Source organism: Chenopodium album, chromosome 2 (genome assembly GCF_948465745.1).
Source record: "Chenopodium album chromosome 2, dcCheAlbu1.1, whole genome shotgun sequence".
Lineage (NCBI taxonomy): Eukaryota > Viridiplantae > Streptophyta > Magnoliopsida > Caryophyllales > Amaranthaceae > Chenopodium > Chenopodium album.
The window spans coordinates 65,476,823-65,494,969 of record NC_137835.1 but is presented as its reverse complement, the minus strand read 5'-3'; the positions used below and the strand labels follow the sequence as shown (position 1 = coordinate 65,494,969).

The 18,147-nt window shown below is 36.4% G+C and overlaps 2 protein-coding genes across 2 annotated transcripts; both read right to left on the bottom strand.

Moving 5' to 3' along the window:
• Positions 1-2,360: 2,360 nt before the first annotated feature.
• LOC145574496 (uncharacterized) lies at positions 2,361-3,119 on the bottom strand. The gene has a single exon (XM_081632305.1). The coding sequence runs from the start codon at positions 3,117-3,119 to the stop codon at positions 2,361-2,363; it is 759 nt and encodes a 252-aa protein (XP_081488431.1).
• Positions 3,120-3,173: 54 nt separating this feature from the next.
• On the bottom strand, positions 3,174-4,408 carry LOC145574486 (uncharacterized). Its single transcript, XM_081632294.1, has 2 exons — positions 4,011-4,408; positions 3,174-3,858 (listed from the first exon to the last, which is right to left on the bottom strand). The coding sequence occupies exons 1-2, from the start codon at positions 4,406-4,408 to the stop codon at positions 3,174-3,176; spliced, it is 1,083 nt and encodes a 360-aa protein (XP_081488420.1).
• Between the last annotated feature and the right edge of the window lie 13,739 nt (positions 4,409-18,147).

Sequence of the window (18,147 nt, the reverse complement as noted above, 5' to 3'; positions counted from 1 at the left end):
TTTTGAGGTAATGTATAACGAATCATCTGATAATGCTGCAACTTTTACAATAGAAATGACTGCCAAATGCATTTTTCATGTGATTCAGACATCTCGAAACAAATCAGTTTTGACCAAAAAGGCACATGTAATGGCCATTTGACCTTCTAATTGAGTAACTGAGTTCATATTAATACAGTAGCATTATAATTCCTACGGAATACAATGCTTAATCGAGATAAGTAATGAATAAGAGATGCCAATATTACACCAATGCCACTCATATATGTTTCAGCTACGCTGTCTATATTTGCCTCGTGCATAGAAGAAGCCTCACATTCAAGAACGTATGGACTGGTTACTATGAAAAGTAGTTCTTTCTAAAAAAATAAAAAGAGCCAGACAAAAGAAAAACACGGCAAGAACAGTAAATCAAAGTGAAACAAAATCAGGAATCCATTTCCTTTTACAAGGTCACTACTGGGGGTGAGGATGAAAGGCACTTCAATAACTCAACCATTTCCCATCTTCCCACAAAGCACTTCAGTGGGCTCAACGTCTAGCCTGATGTCAAGATATGGCATTGTTGATAGAGGTATCTCTCAAAACATGCAACTTACATGTTTGATAAAAAAATTACGCTATAAGTATGCTATAAATTTCAAGTTACCCTCAATTAAGTGTAGAGGTAAAGCTAGGTATAATCCAAGAACATTTTATTTTTTGTGTTTTCCTATTCTATCAATTATATAAGAGTATAACACCTCGCAAAACCATCATTGTCATGACAACCTAACTGCAAGAATCGCATTCAATTAAACATAATAATTAACAAGCAGCTTTCCAAAACTTGCATCCCATAAGTAATCTAAATACTAATAACCATGTATATACATTTTTAAATACATCATAACATATATATTTTCAATGAATACTATATATGCTTTATGAATATAGTATTATATCAAATTTAGTTTACGCTACAGCTTACAAGTTTTGATATATCAGCCTCACAGCAGCTGTAAATAGATATCACAGTACATTCATTAGTTATCTCAGCAATGCCAATGATGCCTTCATCCTAAGCTTGCTCAATAACAAGGCATCTAAAATGTGCAGAACAAGTAACAAGAGCTGCCAGAAAAAGAGCGTAAACTTGATGGCTACATTATACCAAATGTTAAATTCTGGGTCCCAAAAAAAAGAAAACAAAAAAAGACCTGCAAAATTCCATAGAAGCAAGAAGGTACTCACAGTCACTTATTATGAGGTCTGCAGCTCCAAAAGCATTTGAACTGAGTGCTTAAGAACTTCTCTCAGAGCGTCTTCCTCATGATCTTCTCCTTCTTTCCCCCTGGAACTGAACAAAACAGGACGAACAAGTAAGAAATACAACAATTCCAGAGCTACTACAACTTAGTTGTTGTATCAGGGCTAGCTGACACATTCTAGCAATTGAATACAGGATTTAAAAGGTATACAAATCTGAATAAAATGCATACAACAAAATCTTAGATTACCTGTGTATATGTAGCAATAAGAATTGGTACACATTTACCTTAGCCTTCAACATACCAACAAATTTTGAGTATTACTCTGCATCATTTTCAAGAATATCTGCTAATCGTAACAGGTCAAAAGACACTACATTGCTAACAACAGTTGAAGAACACTTCTCTGTAGGTTTCTTTGTAAAAACACAGACATCTTTTGCTTTTTTAGCTCGGGATAATGCGACATAAAGTTGGCCATGCGAAAAGCATGGACGTGGAAGATAAATTGATACTTGATTTAGAGTTTGTCCTTGAGACTTATTAATAGTCATTGCAAAGCTTAATTTGATAGGAAATTGTTTTCTTTCAAACTGAAATGGATAGCTGGCACCAGTAGAAGGTCTTAAATTCACTATATGTAAGAATACTTCTTCTCCTTTGTAGTGGCCAACTGCACACTGAATCACATTTGGGAAAAATTTCTTGCAAATTAGTCTTGTGCCATTGCATAAGCCCGAAGAAGGGAGCAAATTTCTCAAAAGTATAACAGGGCAATTTTCCTTCAAAATCAGCTCATGAGGACTCATTCCACCCGGGCATAGCTTGTTGATGAACTCTGTTGGATATATATTACTTGTATCATTCAAAATGGCATCAAAACTTTTGTATCTAACAGTTTGACCAGGGAATTGCTCAATCATAGATGTATTAATAGAATCAACATCATCATTCATAGGCGTTAGAATTGCCTTTTCAGTAAACACTCGACTATCAACCTGTCCCTGAACAACTTCTAGAAACGTGTGAACTGTAACAGCAGAGACTAATTCTGTTAGATTGCCCATCGATCGAATGGACAATTTCCTGTGGTAACTCAATCAATGCATTTTATGTCTGCTGTAATTTTCCATTGCCCAGATCAAGCAAAAAACCAGAATAAGCAGGGTCTTCTCTTGCTCTAATATTTTCTGTCAGTCTAAATTTGATAAAGTCAGGCCACAGGTAAGAAGTAACAATACTTGCTTCAACTGCTTCCTTCATAGTTTTCTGAGGGACCACTGGTAAAACCTGCCTAAAATCACCTCCAAAAACAACAACCTTGCCACCAAATGTAAACTTGTTACCGCATATATCTTGTAACAAAAGATCCAAAGAATCAAGGTTCTGTTTCTTAGCCATTGAAGCCTCATCCCATATTATAAGTGCAGTTTCCTTTAGTAGTGCTGCTAAACTACCTTGCTTTGGAACATCGCAGGCTAAAGAAGCTTCAGTATCAATTGGTATTTTAAACCTCGAATGAGCAGTTCTACCTGAAGGAATGTTTGCTGCAGCAATTCCAGATGTAGCTGTAGGTAAAACAATCTTGTTAATTAGCCGTAACTCTGCATACAACGCATTGTACAGAAAAGTCTTTCCAGTGCCTCCAAGACCATCAATAAAAAAGGCTCCACCTTTTTGCTGCATAACATGATCCATAATACACACAAAAGCAGCATTCTGTGCAAAGATCAACTTAGAGCGGAAACTTAAGCATTCTTCTGGGATTGGAGCATCAAGGGCATCTAGAATGTCTTTCGTTCGTCTAAACTCATCATCAACCTGGGAATTTAAATAATCTAGACCAAAAAATGCAAGAGATTTACCCATGGCTTCAAGGTGCTGTTCTATAGCCCTGACAGTAAGTTGTTGTACTTTCTGCAACTATTGTGGAAATCTGTGAGAAAAGTCTTCACCGAGAAAAGAATAATATTTATCCCATAAAGCAGCAGGATTACTTGGTTGACAAAAAATAAGGACTGTAGCAAATAACCGCCGCAAGGCAGCAGGCATATGAGTCTCACAAGCCTCAGACAAAGTTATATCAGCTGTATCATCGTCTTCTATAAGTCCAAGTTTTAGAGCAGCTTCTCGAAAAGTTGGATAAAGATGGCCATTGACAATTCTCAAATCCTGAAATGACTTAGGGCTTCTTACATTTAGTAATAACAGCCTCAAGAAAAACCGTTCACCCTCTGCAGGATAGACAAATGCTAATCTCCCAACTGAGAGTCTGTTATGGACCCTTTGTTTCCATTTCTTAGAACTCTGCTCCCATGTGTAGTGCTCACAGAATTCACCATACAAATATCCCAACCCATCTTCTGAGGCTGCATTCATTGCAAAAAATTCGGTCAACTGAGTCTTTGACCGTTTTGAATTTGAAACAACAGCTTCTAGTCTTTCATGAGGATGAACACAAATAGTCTGCATATTTGGTAAATGAACCTGCAAAGGTAAAACTGGAGGATGCATCTCGAATAAATCAAAAGCAAATATTCTCCATGCTGCTTCACAAGGAGATACCCATCGTCCTGATTGATATTGCGTAATCTCATCTACAACTTCGCTATTACACGACACCACATTATAAGAAATTCTATCATGGCCCTTATATACATACTTATATAAGTACTTTACTGCTTTAATTGTCGAACACACCTCAACATTTAAAGACAATCAAAAAGCAAAGACAGATAAGGATTATAGGGAATAACCCACTGATTATCTAGCTCTGCATTTCTTATAACTACTTTCTCTCCAGTTTCTCTCCTACGATAAATAGGATAGCCATCTTTACTATTAGTAGTTTCATTGCAAAACTTTTTTGGATACTTATTCTTACAACTTCGTTTTACACCACGTGTGCGCATACATGCACATTCCGGATTCAGTTCACCACAAGGGCCATGCATCATATGTGCTAAGACAATTCGCCTAAGACCGACGTTAGTTTCAGAAGGTATTTCAGCACAAACAAACCTATCATAATCAGCAGGACATTTCATCTTATATTGAGGTTTTAAGATAATAAAAAAATGAGCATGTGGCAAACCTCTTTTCTGAAACTCAACTACGTACACCATTGCAGCAACTTCTCCAAAAACCTTCCTTTCCATGATTTCTTTCTTTAATGCAATCAATTTTGCTCTAAAAATTCAAGCAACCAAATCAGGTCTGTCCTGTGCTCTCTCTCCAGTGGCTAGCTCGTCCTTTATTTCTGGCCAATTAGCATTACACGTAACTGTAACAAACAAATCTGGCTTGCCGAATCTCTGTACTAAAGTCATAGCATTTAAATACCGCTTTTTCATATCCCGAGGACCTCCAATATAAGTCGGTGGTAATATCACCCTATGCCCAACATTATAAGCAACAGTTTCTCCGCTATCTAGTGAATCCAAAATACCTTTATATAGATCAGCTCTAATTGTTTCTTGATTGTTTCGAAAGTAATCTAGCCTCGTGTTTTCAATCTTTACATACATGTCTACTATGTATTGCTGGAAACATCTCCCTGCTCGCAATAGCATGTTGTTAGGCCGAATTTGCAGCTTATAAGCGTAATACTCCCTAGGAGAAATAAACTTATCTGCTTTAGTATTATTTCTTCTTGAACCTGTACAAAAAGGACCCATAAACTTCGTCAATGTCAAATGATCTAAAGTGTATGTTTAACATAGATTGTAAAATTCAAAGGGTTTAAAGTATCTACATATTTCTTCTTCATTCAACAGATCTTCAACACTATGAACAACACAGGACATCACAGGATCTGGAATTAAATCTGCTGCTCGCCTACTTGGATGAGACCTTTTTTTAAGTCCTTGAGTCCAACCACATTCCCCTCGAGGAAATAATAATGGATACTGAAGCGAATAATAGCAACCATAGTTATGATAGATTTGGTAAGTCTGATTAGATTTCCCAGCCACCATAATATGAGGACTTGAGCTTTGGCTTGACGAAGCATCTTCTGGCCAGATAACAGCTACATCATCAACAGAAGGAGCATTATAGACACGCTGATCAAGTACAGGATTCTGATTCAGAATAATCTTCGTGTCCTCAGTAACAACACGTTCTCTTAGAGACCGGAAAGACATAGCATACGGATTCTGCCGTGACACATGCATAAGAATTTGAATCACATCTTCTCTTACTTCTGGAAAAGAACCCAATCTGTTTTTAGCTTCATGATGTCCATCATAGAAGTATAGCTGCAAGTATTTAGGACACTTCTTATCAGGTAATAAATTTGGGACAAAATGATACATCTGACCGTGCAATTTAAAGACATAAATTCCTTTTTTGGTTTTTGCATCAAAATTCCCTCCAAGCGAACTGTATACAAACAAATTGTTATACAGTCTAACATATTGTCGAAAGTGAACAACAATTTCATCCTTGGAAGTAAAGAGGTAAACAAGCTCAAGAGGGTACTTATTTCCTGCTATTTCAACATCTCCATTCCCACAGCAAAAATGGAGGGACTCGAACATAAATTTCTTTGCACCACAATGAGGACAGTAAAAAGGCATAGAAAGTCTCAAAGGATCTATTGGTAACTCTCGATCCATTGCAGCACCAAGAAGATCTGTCAAAACCAACAAACGAAACTACAATCACAACTAATCAAAATATGCACTTTTGAAATGTATAGCTTTCTGTAATTAATTACTTTCTTTAAGACGTTGGCTAGTATTTTTTGTTGAACAGGTAGCCATGCATTCCTGCAATGAGCTGCACAAAGAACTGGTTCAGTAATATTAGATAAAGTATTTGAGCCTTGCACATATGCACTCACATAAACATGTGTGTGTGTGCACTCACAAAGGGCTAATAAATATAATTTTTTAAAGACATGTCAAGAATGACACATGACATTTCTAAATTTTAACTTGCCAAGAAACCAAATTTTCAAAATTTTCAAATTTTTTTTTCCTCTCATTTTTTCTATTGTATAATCTTATAGCCTGCAGAAGTAGCCTATTAATATAAGTGGAAATAATTCTCTGAAAACTAACATAAAGCAAGCAGAATGTGGCAAATGGTGGTTGCTTTGAACAGTAGAACCTAAATAAAGTACACCATGCCTTTCAAATTCAAACATACATGACAGGAACCTATCACCCATAAACAATGCCTGCAGAACAAAAATAGCTTGTATTTCATAACGATAGGCAAAAGGCTTAAAATGTCATTCAAGAATAACTATCATAATGGTATCACGCAAGGAATTATAATTCTCTCATAACATTAATCTTTTGAAATATCATAATCTTCAATTCTGTATATCCTAGGTAGTCAAAGACAATTAGAATTCTAGAAAAAGGCAACATCTTGGAAAATTAGCAAACTAAATCTGACCATATCAGAGTATATGAAAATATATCCTGAAATAAGAATATAACCATTCCTAATTTCCTGATAATATGTCAATTTTAGGATGAGAAGATTCAGGAGAAGATGCTATTTTTTGCATGAAACATCAAAGAAATGGAGAGAGCAAAACTTTAAAAAACTTTCACTTAATACCCATTTTTCTGCAAGTCAGCTAGGTTTTGTATACATTTACGTTTCTTCGTTGTTCGAATCTCGCACATACGTACATTCTGATCTTAGCTATCTGCTATAGCTGAGCTGCAATGTAAATCGTTTTCAGTTGTGTTTCCAAACAAGGAGTTCATTAAATTAAATCATATAAGTAAACCAACTATTTTTACCCAACAAATGCTGATTGAGACGCCCTTTTTGCAGCCTGATTTAATCGTTTACAACTTTTGCGAGAAAGCTGTGGTAGGCCATAACGACAATCTAGCATACAACACCTTCAAATTATTCTAGAGCATAAAAGGTGCAAACCACAGATATATTGACCAAAGTATGTTATATGTGATTCAAATTTATATAGTACCCATGATTATAACTCAGAAACAGGTTCAATTGCTGGCTGTAGTTGGACTGGAAGTAACTTCCTGAAGCGTAAATCAGATACAATAACAAACCAAACGCGGTGGACCTATTTTAAAGAAGAAGATAGAAAATACATTTTTAAAGGTAGATTTTAAAATATTGCAAAGAATACCCAAAAAACTACATGTATATTTATCAGAATCCTGTAAATAGCAAACCATCATATTCATAACACCGGAAATACGAAATTCATTACAGCAAAAGGAATACATAAACATAAGAGCCAGGAACCACAACCTGGTTCTGAGACAATAACTACTTTAGAGCATAAACCACATACTAATGCTACCATTACATAAAGAAACCCTAACGACTAAGCACCAGTCCTTAAAATTAGCATCCAAAACAAGCATACTCTAAATAACACATAGCTAATCAACCCTAGCACGCTTAAATACAGTTTCTAAATCTGGCAGATCAGTAACAAGGCGCTCTGAAGTCTCTACTCCTGCAGCATTCTTAGAGCTTCCTTTCACAACAACCCTACGCTTTAGCGGCCGATCCGGTGGAAGAGCAAGGACAGCTATCTGTGATTCTTCACCAGTTGGTGTCATACAACAATCAATCTGTATACAATTACCAGGATCAGATTGTTTAGAACTTCTTTCTAAACACTCAACATGACCTTTTAGAAGCAAATACTTTTCCCGTATCAAGCAACATTCAGCACTTAGCTTTGCTGTAGTACCATAGTTAGCATCAACTATTTCTAAATTAAATTGAGAAGCTATGAAAAAGGATGCTTTCTTTGCAACTCTCTGCTCAGCTGTAGCTGCTTCAGCACAAGGATCACTAAAAATACACTCCATGGCAATATTACTATGAGGGCATGTTACCATTAGCCATGAATTATAACCATGGCCCTGTACCATAGTAGTCTCTATGGCAGTTGCAGTGACACCGGTTTTCCTCACCAAGACACCCAGAAATTGTGTAAAGTCAGCTGAAACATGGATGTCGTGAAATGATGCACTCTCTTGTGAAATACATTATGCCCGTATGCGGTTCAGGTCCTCTCTCTCCTGTACTAATTTAGCGCATCTATTTTTATATAACTTCACACATAAGCGATACATCCTAAGGCGTTCGTGTGTGAAATCATCTACTCGGACATTAAACCGACCAATCAATCTTTTCACAGCCTTGTGAGCCGCTCTCTCGCGAGACTCTTCTACAGAAGAGGCATCTCCACCATAAAAAAGAAACTTTGAACGTGTACTTGGTCGGCCGACCCGTACAAAGGCATTGTTCTTAGCAGCATCTATGAATCCATAAACTGGAGGTGGGAACTGGAGCCAAGCAACAATCTTTTCCAACAGAGGCTGAAAAGGGACACAGACTTTGTTCGATCGCCTAGCCATAACTTGTAATGGCAAAATCGATATTCAAGGAACAATTCTGACCAGGCAAACTGTGTATCTTCCAAAAAACACCTTCATACCGCATCCACAAAACCAACGAATTTTGGAATTAGACTCTACTAAAAGAGCTACCTAATCACACAGAGGAAATATCTCTAAAGGCTACAATTTTGCTGTATTCAGACTGATGCACACCACTAACCAAAACCTTACAGGTAACAGGCCATCATAAAACAGACTATAGAACAAAGGCATACTAAAAAGACTATCTAATAACAGGAGCAAAGAATTAAGGCACTATAAAAAGACTATATAATAACAGAAACAAAGAATTCTTAAAGGCATCAAAAGGCAACACTAATTTATAACAAGAACAAAGGAATTACCTCAGAAAATCCCACACACTTAACAGAACACACTGACTTCTAAATGCACCAAAGCACAAAACACTTTCACCAAACCTGTAATCCAAAGAATGACATCACTTAAAACATGTAAACCAAACTAAGACTAAGCACTTCAGATACAGCAAACCCTTCAAAGACCACGATGTGTGGGAGTTGCTTTTCAGTGATTTAAATCATCTTAGTAATTAATATCTAGAGAATAGGAACTAAATCAATGACACAAACATAAAAGCACATAAATCCAAAACAAAATCTATAATGGTAAGATGTAGCACACCCTTCAAAGATCATCTTTGAGCTGGTCTGCTCAATTTAGAAAGGATGTATGAGAGTTGCTTTTAAGTAATTTAAAGTATTTGAATAATTGATATCCAAAGAACAAAAACTAAATCAATGACACAAACAAAAAAGCACACAAAATCTAAAAACAAAAAGTTGTAATGCTAAGGTTCGATTTCTCAAGAAACTCAATTGCACCAACAAAATTGCACATCAGAACAAAACAAAAAACCGTAATACTAAGGTTCGATCTGTCAAGAAACGTCCAATTTGTCAAAAAATTTAGAATTGATCAAGAATAAATAATAATGTTGACTACAGTGAACACTTCAATGCCATTTCCAACCAACAACACCTAAAAGAATACCTTAGCAAACCAATATCAAAGAACCAGTATCCACAAATGATATGATAATGTGGAAAACCCAAGCAACCTCTATCTCTATTTATAGGCTTATAAACCGACTACACCCACAAGAGTAACCCTAAAATCATCACTGCAAGCACAACAAATTAAAGTCCCTTTTTTTTTCTTGTTTAGAAGTACAATTGAGTAGTCCCCAAGGCTTAGGTCTGGCTTAAGTCTCTTCAAAAAGTACTGCACAAAGTACTAATATTACAGGACATCTCAGAAGGTCTCCTCAAAGGAAAATCTAAGCTATCCACACCAAAAAAAAGGAGGATCTATATCCTAAACACACACCCAACCAAACTAAGCACATTCCTAACCTACAAATCAAAAGCTAAGCAACAAACCAAACATGCAAGCCAGTACAGCAACCAAAGCAATAAAATCCAAAATCAAACCAACCAATGTAGTCTCATAATCCAACAAAAAAGAAAGCAATTAATACAGAAAAAGAGCTCGAAACCATACCAGCAAATCCCAGACATAGCGCCCACCAAAGCGTATTTCCTTGCAAGCCTCATCAGCCACGGAAATACAAAACCCAAACCAAACCAAGACAAAGCTAAATGGGAACTCCTCCAATTCAATAAGCACGAAAAAGGAGGCCTTAGCTGGCAGCAAAAGCAAGCTACACAAAACGTAACAGCTGTACCCTCCTTTACAAGTGGCAAGGAGAAAGCAAAATAAGGAAGCAAAGGGTAATTTCGGCATTTCATTAAATTCGGGACTGATAATGTAATAACTCAAAGAGTTACTGTTACTAAGTTTACATATTTATATGGGTTATAGATAATGAAAAAACAAAAACAAAAACTCAGATCTAAAATGGCTTCCACCAAACCACCACCATCACAACCATCGCACTTCCCTCCGATCAACACAAAGTCCTTGCCACTACCACCATCTCCGTCTCCGTCTTCGCATCTGCGTTCCTTAACAGTCGTCTTTGTCTTTCCATTTTCATCTCAGCCACCACCATTGTCTTTGAGGTTACAATGCCGCTTCGTGGTGGGACAAAAAGATACCCAAGTAGCAAATAGTGTCAAGTAGGGCCATATAAACCCTTTTAGGGAAGCATCTCCTTCACAACAATACTTTTAACCACCATGTGTGGTGGTTGGTGTGGTGTACAGTTTGCTTTTGTAGAGGAAGAAAGCCAAGTTGTCATGGTAGTCATGGTATTGTCGGAGGAGGGAAAAGGGAGGAAGAAAGCTAAGTACAAAAATTGTCTCTAATTTAATGAGTAAAATGGAATAAAACCCCCCTGATATACCAATTTGGTATATCAGCCTGATTAACAAGTATTTACTCTTTCAAGTCTTAGTTTCATTGGTTTGTCTTAGTTGTAATTAGTTTTTCATCTTTTTGTTTCTTTCCTGTTAGGGTGTTTTCTTTAATTTTTTTTGTTTGGTTTTTTTTTTTTTTTTTTTTTTTTTGGTCCAAGGTGCTTTCCTTTCTCCTTTGGGGCGCCCTCGACCTCACTTCATTATTTGGATACTTCAAGTTTCTTTTTAACTATATCAGGGTATTTGATAGGATAGATAAGACGAGATGATAAGGATAATAAGGATTCTTTAAAAGTTATCCTTGTCCCTTATTCGGCATGGAAGTAAGACCTCATTAGTTTTATCCTTATCTCATGATTAGTAGGGTGGACTGAAATATGAGAATAAATAACATTTGTACTCTTTTTATAGAATATAGCTTAATTATAACACATACACACTCTCATAAGTAAGGTTTTTTTAGTAATTAATCCGGTCTTGTCCCAGTTTCTTGAAAACATAGTTGTATCTCAAACTGACAAATTGGTAAATGAAATTAGCTTTTAAAATATTTAACTAGTGATGAGTAGCCTGTGCGTTTCCCCAAGTTACTACTTTTGTAATCGTGCAATTGGGGTACTTTATTTTAAGGATTTTGAAAGCTAAAATCTACATTATTAAATGAGTTTTTTAATTTAATAATTAAATCATGTAGTTAACACTTATATACATATTTCTTTTTCATATATATAACATGCATGATAATGGCTAAGTGACAGGCTAAAGTCGTAATCACCCAATCAAAAATAATACTTAAATCCACTAACTATGCAGATAGGGAAGTAGGGTCGAATCCACAAGAAAACTGGTCCTTCTATTCCTAATTAATTAAATCAATCTAAATTATTAAGTAACAAAATAATATTATGGTGAAATGAAACTAAACTACGGAGAGTAAAAGTAGAGAAGAATAAGAATAGAGAAAATCAATGAATAAAAGACCTAGGGCATAGGTTCACCGATAAATAACATTCCAGGGTAAAACATAATAATCAATCATCAATGCATCAATTAATCAGATCATAAAGGGCTTTCACTACGTTTAAAATCATAGAATTAATCTACCGGTATTAAACCTTATCTCTCGAATCTCAACTTAACCATTTATAAATTAACCTGTCTATTGAAACTAGACCTAAACATCAATTCTCATCTCTCGAATCTCGAATCAATATTGTCAAACTCATGCATAAAAGATCATGACTAATCTAGTCACAGAGCATTAAATCAATCAATAGGAAATTAATCTAGCATTGGCAATCAACAACAATAAAGAACCCCTTCATATATATGGATCCCCACAAACCCTAGAAAGGAAACTACTCAGACATAGTTAAATATAAACTAAACAAAGCAATTAAAGGAGACATGATGAAAGAAATAAAATAAATAACTGAGATTAAAGTAGAAGAAATTGTTACCAAAGTAATCGGAATTAAGGAGTTAAATTAAGAACAAAAATAGAGAACAAAGTCGTAGAGAGAGAAACTAATCTAAAACTAAGGTAGAGAGAGAAAGTTTAAGAGAATAAGTACTAGGATAAATCGCCGAATCAGCTCTTAATAAACCTCGCGCCCGGTCAGGCGAAGGGTTGCCCGATCGGGCCCGCCTTTTCTCCACTATGAGCTTCTCTCGCGCCCGGCCGGGCGCAAGCTCGGGCGCGAACTACTCTTCCTCGCCCGGGCGGGCGCGCCTTCGGGTAGTGCCTATCTTGGCTGGGCCCGGACACTTGGTCAAGTTAGGGACTTCGATTGGGCTCCGATTCTTCGGCCCAATCTGGATTTCCTCTTCGGGTCTTGAATACTCGGTCCAAATGCCTCGGAATCTCAAATGCTAAGCCCTTAATCACCAGTTCGATGACTCTAACCGGCCCTGGGCTATAAGAACTGGTCGTGCTCCTCTAATGCTCGTAGTCACTTCATAATATCTCAGGAAAATGCTCCAAAAGTGAAAATCCCTACAAAAGTCAAGCAAAACTACGAAAAACACTAGAAAACACCAATTAGTAATAAAAGTGGCTCTAACGAGCCAAAAACACTACCAATTATGAGCAAGGGACGGGGGTAAAATACTATACAAAATGGACATATCAAACTCCCCTAAGCCAAACCTTTGCTTGTCCCTAAGCAAAGATCTCATCAATGAATAAATAAATACATGCCTCACCCTAATAGTCAAAATCAAGCACAACCAATTCAAGGCAAATCTAATAAACATGCTTCAACATTAACCAATCTCATCCATCCAATTTCTCATCCTCCCTAACAATTGTCAAATAGAGCAAACCATAAGAGCATATAGAATTCAAGACTAGTGCTCACGCACTCAACTCTCATTTATGTGGCGAGTAAAAGATGTACTCGATCGCTCTCCATCCCAACCCCTTTATGTGAACAATGCCCTCCCAAACTCACAACTCTTGTGTGTTTAAGAGACATACACTCAACCTAGTAGTCGACTCGAAATATGTCAAATCATAACTTGCATTGATAAACAACACTTTCACATTCACACAACTCTATGCACAAGGTCGGAAGGTCTTTAAAGCTTGTAATGTAAGGCTAGGGTAAAGGGTAAGAAATATTTAGGAAAATGTGGGAGAAAAGCCATGCTAAAAGGGAGCCAAATCCTAATAAAACCAAGGTCAAAAATAAATAAAGACCAAACATCTCCAACATACTCAACTCCACAAAAAATCACCAAATAACTCCAAACATAACAACAATCCCAACACTTACAAATTCACTCACAAAAATATGATAATAAAGAATTAGAGTGAAATAAAACAAACTTTGAACTCATTCTTTATCTTTGTTTTTTTTTTCAAACTTGAACTTCTTTTTTTTTTTTTTTTTGCATGAATTTTTTTCGTTGAGCAACCTTGACATAAAACATTTGAAACAAAATTTTTTTTCTTTGCTCTTTTTTTCTTTTTATCTCACATTGGAAAATTTTCAATCTTGAACAACAAACTATCAACAATTTTTCCAATCACAAAATCAAAAGAACAATAACTCTTCTTTTATTCCCACATTGTGCAAATAATATGCACACCACAACTCCCTCACCTCACCAACTAATAGCTCCCCCAAGCCAAGCTTGGGACTAGTAACCAATGGGGCTCAAATAGGCTTGTAATGTGGCTAAATAATCAATAAAAGGGCACAAGCAACAACATGGGTAGCAAGAAGGGAACAAATGTATCTAATATCGTCTGAAGGCTACCTAAAAGAACAAATGCCTTCATCCTCCTCAATGTGCATAATATTGAGCCATACAAACATTACTCATAGTTGCAAACCAATAATCAAATTCATTGACATACCAGAAACTAACACGCATTTCCTAACCAAATCAACTAGTCAAGCACTATATTCACAAGTAGTTGGGCAAAATTGACGCATGTTAGGGCATCCAAGCAATAAAACTTCAAATCATGATCAACAAATCCAGAATGCTTATCATCATATACCAAGAATCAAAACAATATTTTCCAAGTATGGGGAACAGGGAAGCATGATTTACAATTCATTGGATCGTATTTTTTAGATTTTTGATTTTTTAATTTTTTTTGTATTTTTCATATAAGAAAGCAATAAAACAATACTAGAAAGCAATAAATCTAATCTAAGAAAACACACCAAAAATAAAAGAAAAGAGAAAAAGAAAGATACCAAATCCTAAAATCTCCCCCAAGCCAGAATCAAACAATGTCCTCATTGGCTCGAGAACTAACCCAGCTGGCTAATCCTCATCCATGGAGCCAAATCCTCCACCGCTACCACCTGCACCAGAAGAGCTACCACCAAAATAGTTAGGCTGAAACCCCCCACCCCGATCCCCCAAAAGGTATGTCCTGGCCGTACCCGTGGAAAGATGAATAGTCAGTATAAATACCACGGGCGGTGGGATCTCTATCGTATCCCTGGGTGGGGGATGAAACCAATCAGGGTAAATAGCATCGTCGGGAATATTTCCCCGACGAGCATAATCATCATACATAGGATACAGGGTTCTACCCTGGTTCCTCTCAAGGTACCCTAATCGCTGGTCAAGGGAGCCTACCATCCTCCTAAGGTCGCTATGTGAATACTCTATGCGTCCTATGGCCTGACCGATACTCTGAAGATCCCATATTGTCTCAGAGTCGCTATGGGGAGGAGGTGGGGCTGTATGAGACATGCGAGGTGGTGAAACCATTACCTTAGGCTTAGGCTGCGGTGGTGGTGGAATTGGTGGTGCTTGCCCCCTAACGTGGGCAACTAAAAGGTCATATGTGTAAGACTCTTGCTCAAGGGGAAAAGCGGTCAACTCAGGATTAGGCAGGGGAAAAATAGGCAATGGTTGTTCCGACCCTGTCCTAATGCACCAATAGGGGACTCTCTGGCTATCCAAAACGTACCAAACCCAAATCCTCTAGGTACCTAACAGTCATGTAGGTGTCCGGTCCACCGTTAGTGAGACCGTGAGGTCCACTTTTTACAAATCCGACCTTCTTAACTGCTATCTTGGTAATGAGGCCTCCTAGACGAATCAGACCATTTTGACAGGCTAAAGTCGTAATCACCCAATCAAAAATAATACCTAAATCCACTAACTATGCAGATAGGCAAGTAGGGTCAAATCCACAGGGAAACTGGTCTTTCTATTCCTAATTAATTAAAGCAATCTAAATTATTAAGTAACAAAATAATATTATGGTGAAAGTAAACTAAACTACGGAGAGTAAAAGTAGAGAAGAATAAGAATAGAGAAAATTAATGAATAAAAGACCTAGGGCATAGGTTCACCAATAAATAACATTCTAGGGTAAAACATAATAATCAATCATCAATGCATCAATTAATCAGATCATAAAGGGCTTTCGCTACGTATTACAATCACAGAATCAATCTACCGGTATTAAATCTCATCTCTCGAATCTCGACTTAACCATTTATAAATTAACCTGCGTATTGAAACTAGACCTAAACATCAATTCTCATCTCTTGAATCTCGAATCAATATTGTCAAAATCATGCATAAAAGATCAGGCCTAATCTAGTCACAGAGCATTAAATCAATCAATAGGAAATTAATCTAGCATTGACAATCAACAACAATAAATTACCCCTTCATATTATTTATGGATCCCCACAAACCCTAGAAAGGAAACTATTTAGACATAATTAAATATAAACTAAACAAAGCAATTAAAGGAGACATGATGAAAGAAATAAAATAAATAACTGAGATTAAAGTAGAAGAAATTGTAACCAAAGTAATCGGAATTAAGGAGTTAAATTAAGAACAAAAATAGAGAACAAAGTCATAGAGAGAGAAACTAATCTAAAATTAAGTAGAGAGAGAAAGTCTAAGAGAAGAAGTACTAATTGAAAGGATTAAAATCGAATTTATATAAAAAATAATTACTCCTAATTAAAACTAGGATAAATCGCCGAATCAGCTCCTAATAAACCTCGCGCCCGGTCGGGCGAAGGGCCGCCCGATCGGGCCCGCCTTCTCTCCATTATAAGCTTCTCTCGCGCCCAGCCAGGCGCGAGCTCGGGCGCAAACTACTTTTCCTGGTCTGGACGGGCGCGCCTTCGGGCGGTGCTGTAGACACCCAAATGTGTCTCCCCAAAACCAAACCCAGTGTTAAAAGTGTGAAAAGTCTAGTGATGAGGATGTTTTTATTAAAATATCTCTCCTTTCTGTTTTTGAAAATATTTCTTTTCTTAACTTATTTATGAAAAATGTGCATTCTATTTTAGTTTGGTCCATGATAAGGGTCCAATAATAGTTTAGTTGGATAGGGCTTGAAAAGACCTTTCCAATGATATATTATAAGCCCAATTCCGATGAATAATGAGGAAGTTATGGCCAAAATACTAAACTGGGCCCAATTTGGTTTTTATACGCAGCCCAATGATCTAGAGGAGGACCTATTATTAATTATCATTCCTAAAGCTATTAGGATTGATTATAGTCTTCTAGAATATTCTAGAGGGTTCTCTTAAATCCTAATGGAGTTATGATTGATAATTATGTTTCAAAGAGTTTGAAATTGAATAAAACTACTCCTTTTTAGAATCCATATTTCGTACGAAGTGGAATATATTTAGATTTTATTTTCGTGCCTCATAATCTTTATCCAAATTTTATATGATTGGATAGATCTTGAAATTATCTTTCCAATGATATATTATTATATTAAATCCGCGCTATAACAAAAAACATATGAATGGAATATGAAACCCTATCCAAAACTGACACCCTTCCACTATTTCGGCCATATCTTTTTATATACAAAAGATTTTAATCTGATTTTAATTGGGGTGTAAAGTAGACTTCAAGAGCTTTCCAACGACATATTATATGACTCATTTGGACTGGATCGAAAGATATTATAAAACAATATCCACAAAAACTGTCTTGCAGCGCCGGACGACAAGCCTGTCGCCTAGTGACAAACCTGGCGTTAGGCGACACGTCTGGCATTTGGCGACAGGCGCATATTTGGCGACAACATTGTGTTTTATTCTTTTCAAAACTCTGATTCTTTTTTATCATATCCGACTGATTTTCTCTATAAATACCCTCCTAAAACCTCCGTTTTTAATCATCAATTCTTCTCATCAACTCTCATCAAGAATTTCTTGATTCTTTCTCTCTTTCTAAACCAACCCTTTTACAAACACAATTCCTCATACAATAGCACTAGACATACCTAGCATTGTTTAATGTTTCCTTCGCCCTAGACGTGAAAGGTTTGGTTTCTGAGGGTTTGGTCCCAAATCTAGTCTAAACTTTCTTAATCTCTATTTTAATTTTTTGATTTAATTGTTTGATTATCATTTTCCTTGAAGTTACTAACGTGTGTATTTTGTTATTAGAAAGAGATACGAGGCATCCAAGTAAGTACTTTAATTGATTTATTGATATTATGATATAGAAATCATGTCTAGATTGTTATTTTGATTCCTATTATCATGTTATAATGTTTTTCTTAATTTGATGTTTTGAATGATAACAATGAGTTCCTAGTATCATGTTTAGGGTAACAACTGTAATTTCTAATATCAAATATGACAATTGTGATTCCTGCGATGCTTCCTATTT